General features: G+C 46.6%; 1 protein-coding gene across 6 annotated transcripts in view; it reads left to right on the forward strand.

The window, feature by feature from the left end:
* The window catches only part of STK24 (serine/threonine kinase 24), a 78075-nt gene that overhangs the window by 678 nt on the left and 69409 nt on the right, over positions 1-7988 (forward strand). Inside the window, exon 1 of one of the 6 annotated variants that reach the window (XM_025208634.1) lies at positions 4857-5048. The exons of 2 other annotated variants lie outside the window; for them this stretch is intronic. In XM_025208634.1, the coding sequence (XP_025064419.1) occupies positions 4956-5048 (93 nt within the window). In that variant the 5' untranslated portion in view covers positions 4857-4955. Of the gene's footprint in view, positions 1-4856; positions 5049-7988 lie in introns of those variants that run through there. 3 more of the 6 variants (XM_025208633.1, XM_025208632.1, XM_025208630.1) reach the window with 3 other exon arrangements.

Here is a 7988-nt window from a genome sequence, read left to right on the forward strand (position 1 = left end):
CCCCCCCCCTAATATTCGTAGATTGTAAGGCTGGAAGGGACCTTGGAAGATCATTGGTTCCAGCCGCTTGCACCCGGCAGAAAAAATAACTGGGGGCAAGGTGATTGTCTAGTCTCCTCTTGAAGAATTCCAGGGTAGGTGATTGCACCACTTACGGAGGGAGCTTATTTCACAGTCTAGACACCCTGACTGGACACCTGGATATATACATATGTATACATGCATGCATATGTATCTGGATCTAAGAACATGGATAGTTGGAAAGACAATAAAGTGTGCATATGTGTTTGTGGCTTTCCATCTAGCTATGTTTTTAGGTATATACATGTTATATATTGGTGTGTGTGTGTGTTTACAGGCTACAGCTACTCCTCAGTATCGTAGTTATGTTCTTGAAAAATGCGACTTTAAGTGAAACAGTGTTAACCGAATCCAGTTATGTCACAGTAGTTACCTGCTAGCAGGTGGCGGCCAAGCAACGTTATAACCAAACATTGCACAACTTTAAACGAGTATGTTCTCTAACAGCTCAATAACACAGAAATGAAACAGCATTAACCAGGATGATGGTAAGTCAGGAGTACCCTGTATATGTGTGCGTGCATGCATATACACATGAACATGTATAGCTATATCTAAAAACATGTATTGGATAGCTGGAAGGCATATGTATCTCTCTTCTTTCCCCCCTGCAATATATTTAAAAACATAGCTGGAAAGCCTATAAAAACATGTACGTATATAGATATGTCTATATCAGTGTGTGACTGTAGATTTTTATAGGTTTTCTAGCTATCCAGTATGTGTTTTTTCAGACACCAGAGGTTTGAAATTAAAACTTCACATTCATGTGTCCTTCACTGGTGACTATCTGGTCAATGTGGCAGTGTGAAAATAGATAAGAAGTAATAAAGAACACATTAAAATAGTTTGTACAACATATGCATGGCAGGGTTTGTTTATTTTTCTCTCTTTTTTAACCCTTCAGATTCTGTGTCTCCTCACTCCAGTCCTCCTTATAAACTGGAGAGCTCTCTTTGGGGCCAGTTTCTAGGCCAGAGTGTCCATCCATCTCCTGTACATACCTTTGAAATCACTAGTTTTTTTAAAGGAACAGTTTTGTGGTTCAGTGTGTTTGATTTTCCCTTTTTTCCAGTAATGGAAGACGTAATGTGTACTATAGACTATTTGAATGTGATGGATGAAATGGGAATTCATAAAAGGCATAAGATCAATTTATTGTTTCTTAAAAAACTGCAAATTAAAGACTGAATGTTTCAGATTAGGCTCGTAGGATAAACACTTACATGAGCAAAATTATACATGTATGTATTATGCTTGATGTCAATGGTAAAATAAAGCTTTTGCTTTGTAGGTAAAGAGCTCTGGATAGTATAAAGGTGGTATTATGTGAAATAATAGAGACCCAGAAACTTGTACAGTCTCTGCCCACATGCTGTAAGTGTGAATTCCTAAATTGTAAAGCCTCAATTATAACATTTAATTTGTCATAGTAGCGGTTATCACAATTACAGGCCATCTGCAAGTACCATATTTACTCAAATATAAGATGAGCTCTCAATAATTAGGTTCTATAAACGCTAAACTTATACATTTGTTATAATTTTCCAGGTGTAGAATCTAATTATTGGAGGTTTGGCTTGAATTTGTTCCCCACCCTGTGCTGCAGCAGGGAAAATAGATCTTGGGGGTCAGATAGCTGGCTGCCTCACTCTGCTTCCTGTGAGTTTCTTCCTCTTGCACCTTTCCCCAGCCCCACATCAGGCCCTGCTCTCACTGAGTACTTGGAAGTACTCAGAAACCTCACCTCCCAAGGCAGAGAAAGGATCCGTGCGCTAATTAACCCTGACTCACAACTAGAACTAGGTGTTCTTGCTGGGAGTCCTGGGATCCTCCAAAATTTATGTGAAGTTGAGGCAGAAGACAACATGGTTCGACTTCACCTTATGGAGGACAGGGCCATGCTAATATGCAGCAAGCTGAGAGAGGGGGTGACAGGGAATCTGGGTGAACTTTTTGGGCCCTGTTTGTTGATGTTTGCCAGATATTTAAGGCTGGTGAAGAAACAGATCATTGGAAATGGGAAAGAAAGGGGCAACTCAGTTGTGGGAGTGAAGAGTAAATAAAAAGCATGCAGTGTAGTGGCTCACCAAATACAGTCCCCATCAGTGCCAACTGTGCTCAGTGGGGCGCTAGTAAATGTTATCGAGATGGGTTGTGGTAACTCATCCTCAGCCTTTTTGGCTAAGTTCAAATATAGCATTTTTGGCACCAAAGGTCACGGCTGGCTCTGGCCGTCCTGGTGCCAGCCTGGTATTGCAGTGCCAGTTTCTTGTGGAGGGAACACACGCCCACACGGTTCCCATGAGCATGTTTGTCCAATGTGGGCCATGTATTTTATAGTCATGCTCAGTGTTGGCTGCATTTAATCAGCTTCATAGCTGGATTCCATTACTGAGCCCATACTGCTTTTGGCAGCAGTTCAGTGATAGGCAATATATTTAATGAGGTTTACTTGTATGTGAATGTAAGATGAGGGGCTTTTTTAAGCCTTGTCTTAAATATGGTAGTTTGAGGGTGAAAAAAGGCATCTACTCTCGTTTGAATGATTGATTATTTTTAAAGAAGGTAGGCTTATCTTTGGTTAAAAAATGTTGCTGATTTTTCCAAGGAGAAAAATGATGTGTTTTTCCTTTTTAAATAAATAATAAATTCATATACCACATCTTCATATCATAATGCAAAGTTTTTCTTTTAAATAGAAAAGAGGTAGCGATCAGTTTATCTTAGTATAAGTTTGCTTTCTTTTAGAGGCAAAATTTTCTGGGTAGGGAATAATGTGTGGGGTTTTTTTTATTAAATGCTGTTTAGACATGATTTTTTAAGAACAGTACAAATATTTGTCTATATTATTTTTTAGATAATATTCTTCAGTTCAGTTCTTAAACCAAGTACTTGGAAGTTAAGAAAAGCACAAACTGAAGTGGTATCTGCAAATGTCCCACTATTTGTTCCTGGGAACAGACCAGGGTTTGTTTTGGGATAACTACTTGCAATCCTCAGCTCCACTGCCCTCATACCAGACCTCACAAATACAGCAGGGGAGTCTCTGCCAGCTCTAGGTGTCCTCCCTTTGGATTGTGCAGACACTTTTAGGTCCCCCTTTCCATGGAATGGGCTAGCCTGGAATACCTGCCTGGTGATCACACTGTGCCACAGGCAGTCATTAAGGAGCAAAACAACAAAATAATTTATTATATAAAGGGTTCATCTGTCCTGCTAATTCTGCCAGCCCTGATTGCTGGGGACCTAGACTCTTCCAAGGCCTGAGAAAATTCAAAGACCGTAGCCATGTTACTGCCCCCCCCACCAAGCATAGTCCCAGTTTCTCATCCAGAATCCTCTGGGAACTTTTCCCCCTGGGACATCTGGCATTCCTCTGGCTGATAGGCCATTTCTCTCAAGTGCCTTTGTTATAAAGGAGTTAATTTCTCCATTGTAAGCAGACAGTGCCTTGGGTGCCAGACCCAATAACATTCTGCTTATGTCTGGGAGTGGCAGTTGTTTTTGCTTTAGTGTATGTGCTTGCCATAGCACAGTAGAATCTACCTTTTTCCTCCTTAATTAGGCATTCCTAAGTTCCTCTTATTAAACCACATTCAAAATCAGAAAAGTACCTAAATACTTTCATCATGACACCCCATAAACCTCCAAACCAAAATGGTGTTTGTGACAGCAAGTCTGAGGGGAAAAAGGAGTCCAGGAGAGCTGGATGTATTTTAAGGAGACTGTATTAAGGCTGCAGAAACAAGCTTCCTGATGCAGTGGAAGAATGAGCAGTGTAAGTGGAGACCATCCTGGCTAGACAGCAGTCTCTTTAATGAGTTGAAACTCAAAAAGGAATCCTATAAAAAGTGGAAACTTGGGCATGTTAGTAGGGAAGAGCATGTAGGGAGAAAATGAGGAAGGCCAAAGCATGATTAGAGATGCAGCTAGCAAGGGCAAATGAATGTCAATAGTAAGAGGAATACCAAAGAAAGTATAGGTCCCTTACTGAAGGCAATCCAGGTACAGATAATGCAGAGAAGTCTGAAGTGTGTGCATTTTCTCCCTGCTCCCCCATAGTGCAGCTGCTACCATCTCTTCCTGCCACACAGGCAAAGCCCCCTTCTTCCCCAAAACACCACAGAAGCCCTATGATTCTGTGGCTTTGTTTACTTGCTGTCCTACTTTGTGAAGACATTACCAGATGACAAACACAGCTGGCAGCAAAGATAGGAAAGGAGACAGCCTAGAGTAGCAGAAGACCAAGTTAAAGGTTACTTAGAGAAACTAGATCTTCTCAGGTTAGGTTTTTAGGACAGGGCTAGGAGCAATGGTTTCAAACAGCAGCAGAGGAAAATTAGGTTGGAGATTAGGAAGAATTTTGCACTGTGGATGATCAGTCATTCAGATGGGGTTCCTATTGAAACCGTGGGCTCTTCATCCCTGAACATTTCTAGAAGTTAGATGGACTTTTAGCTGAGTTGGTTTAGTTAGAGATGATCCTGCCTTGAGCAGGGGGCTGGATTAGATGACTTTATGAGATCGCTTCCAGCCCTACTTTTCTATGATCCTGTGTTCAGTGTATGGGGTTTTGAATTGGGTGTTGTTAGAACTGAGCACCCAAACTTGTCTGTTTTGGTTTAAGTGATTTTCTAGCACCATTGCAGAGTGGGAGCAGGGGAATTAAATGTTTCCAGGTGTCAATAAACTGCTTAAAGAATGACATCATCCTTTTTCTCCTTTTGACCCCATGCTGCATTAACTATGTAGGTACTGACTTTTGCAACAAATAGAGATGCATCGATATATTGGTCCTTATCTGATCAGCACTGATAAAGGGAAAATTGACATTATCGACAGTTGGCTTTTTTTGGCTGGGGTAGCCAATAATGCCACTGATAAATGCTGCCTGCTTACGCACAGCCACAGCATGCACACAGCCAGGAATGCAGCCTGGCAGCTTGGAGACCATCATCCAGCTGGTAAGTCTGTGGGAGGGAAGGGTCGTGGGGGAGCTAGTTTGAGGCCCCCATAGTAAGGGAGGGAGTGGGGCAGGGGCTGCTGGGAGGGGGCGGAGGATGGGGTGGAGCCATGGGTGGCACATTTTGGGGGTGGGGGTGGGAGGACAACTTCCCACTGCTGTGCGCACGCCCTGGGGAGGCATGGAGGCATGTGCCTTCTGGATTTGTGCACGGGGTGACGGCATGCAGCCTGCTGGTAAGGACCAGGGGCTGTGTCGGCCTTTTCCCTCAGGGGGCTGGGTCGGGGCTGCACTTGGGAAGGGGTGGGCAGCAGCAGTGCCAGGAGGGGAGCTACGCTGGATTTTGGGGTGACTGTAGCCCACTCTGTAGCCCCTCCTCCCAGTGCTGCCCTCCCTGAGCACAGCTCTGGCCTAGGCCTCCTGCCAGGAAGAGGCAGGCGCGGCCCCTGGCCATGAGCCCACAACAGGCAGCCTCTCCTCATCCCTGCACAAGTTGGGGGGACACATGCCCCTCATACCTCCCCCCCAGGGTGAGCAGCAGTGGGAGCTGACCGCCCCTGGACGAACTGCCCGCAGCCCTATCCTGCCCCAGCTGAGCAGCACCTGGCCTTTCCTCCCTCACCCTGGGGGTCTTGTTCTGCCCCCCCTTCCCCTTCTCACCCCTTCCCCCCCCACAGACTTACCTGCCAGATGCTGCTCTCCACACTGCTGGGTAGGGGTGAACTAGTAAAGATTTTTTGGGTCAATACTGATGGCTGATTATTAACAAGCCATATTGGCTGATACCAATTTGATTGCCGATATACAGCCCGGCAACTTGCAGAGCAGCATCTGGCTGGTAAGTCTGTTGGGAGAAAGCTGGGGGGAGGGAAGGGGCACGGGGCAGGGAGCAGATTGAGGCCCCTGTAGTGAGGGAGGGAGTGGGGCTGGATATGGGGCAGGGTGAGGTGTTGCCCAGTTGGGGAAAGGTGTGGGATGGAGCTGCGGCTCATGTCCGTCTCTCCTTTTCCCCACCCCCGGAAGAGCCTGGCACTCCAAGTGCTCAGCAGCAGCCTGCCCATACCCCATGCACAGATCCGTTGGGCACATACCTCCCATGCCTCCCCCAGGGGTGCATGCAGGGTTGGAACTCGCCCCCACCCCCATGCCTCCCAGATGAGCTTTGGCTTTATCCCGTGCCCATAAAGGTGGTAGACGGATCATATTCGACCTGGGGGGAAGTGGGCAGTGGAGTCCCCCAGGGCTCGGTCCTTGGGCCCGCACTGTTCAATTTCTTTATCGGCAATTTGGATGACGGGGTGAAAAGCAACCTGTTCAAATTTGCTGATGATACCAAAATTTGGGGAGAGGTGGGCACGCTAGCAGGGAGGGAAAGACTGCAGAAAGACCTGGATAGGTTGCAAGGGTGGGCTAACAAAAACAGGATGCGTTTCAATACTGACAAGTGCAGGGTGCTGCACTTGGGCAGTAGTAACCAGCAGCACACTTATAAGATGGGAAACTCCCTTCTTGAGAGCATGTAGGCAGAAAGGGATCTTGGAGTCATCACTGACTTCAAGATGAACATGGGCCGACAGTGCGAGGTCACGGTCGGCAGGGCTAACCGGACCTTATCGTGCATCCACAGGTGCATCTCAAGTAGGTCCAAGGAGGTGATCCTCCCCCTCTACGAGACGCTGGTCAGACCACAGCTGGAGTACTGTGTCCAGTTCTGGGCACCCCCTTCAAGAGGGATGTGGACAACATTGAGAGGGTCCAGAGGAGGGCCACCCGCATGATCCGGGGACAGCTGGGCAGACCCTACAATGAGAGGCTACGGGACCTGAACCTGTTCAGCCTTCACAAGAGAAGGCTGAGCGGGGACCTGGTGACCGTTTATAAACTCACTAGGGGGGACCAGAAGGGTTTGGGGGAGACCTTGTTTCCCCTAGCGCCCCCCGGGATAGCAAGGAATAACGGCCACAAGTTGTTGGAGAGGAGGTTTAGATTAGACATCTGTAAGAACTACTTCACAGTTAGGGCGGCTAGGATCTGGAACCAACTTCCAAGGGAAGTGGTGCTGGCTCCTACCCTGGGGGGCTTTAAGAAGAGGCTTGATGTCTACCTGGCTGGGGGCATTTGAGCCCATTTTTCTTCCTGCCCAGGCAGGGGGTCGAACTTGAAGATCTACAAGGTCCCTTCTGACCCTACTTCTATGATTCTATGATATAGCTTGTATGTATGGCTGGTAAGGGGGTATGAGCTAGAACTGGAGTAGGAGTGCAGGTTTGGCTTGAATGTGTATCTAATATACAGCAGATTCAGATTGACTCTTCTTCAAAATTAATCATCAGTATGCTTCTTTCTAGTCTCCTTCCTTTTGTTTATGTGGTTTTTGCACCTAGTGGGCTGAGAGAGCTTCTTTCTTACTTGCCTTTGGAAGTTTTGGGTGGCTTGTTCAGTAAAAAAGTCCATAGGAATCTACTGAGTGAAACCATAGCAATTTTATCTTTGGAGCTGTACTCTATTGTAACTCAAGACCTTACATCAGGGGTCAGTAGTTTGAGAGTGGGGGTGCTGCTTGAACGGATCTTAGTGTTGAGTTTGGGCTGCTGCCACCCTAGTTCACACTGCTGCTGTCACTGCTCTCCCCCCACCGCCGCAGTGCTGCTGCTACCATCTCTTCTTGCCACACAGGTGAAAGCCCCGTTCTCCCCCAAAACACCACTGAAGCCCCATGACACTGTGGGCCAGGTAAAATGGCTCCATGGGCCAGGCCTGCAGGTTCCAGGTTGGCGCCCCCCCCCGCCCCCGCGGCTATATGGAAGCTGTTTGTCTTGGTTTTGTTTTCAGCAGCAAAATATCTCAGCTATGTGGCAGCAGCGGTGCCAACTTTCACTGGCCCAAGGACAGTAGTACTGAGTAAGTAATGTGCTATGGGCAACACCAGATTCTTCTTTCA

Source organism: Alligator sinensis, unplaced genomic scaffold (assembly GCF_000455745.1).
Source record: "Alligator sinensis unplaced genomic scaffold, ASM45574v1 scaffold744_1, whole genome shotgun sequence".
In the NCBI taxonomy this organism is placed as follows: Eukaryota; Metazoa; Chordata; order Crocodylia; family Alligatoridae; genus Alligator; species Alligator sinensis.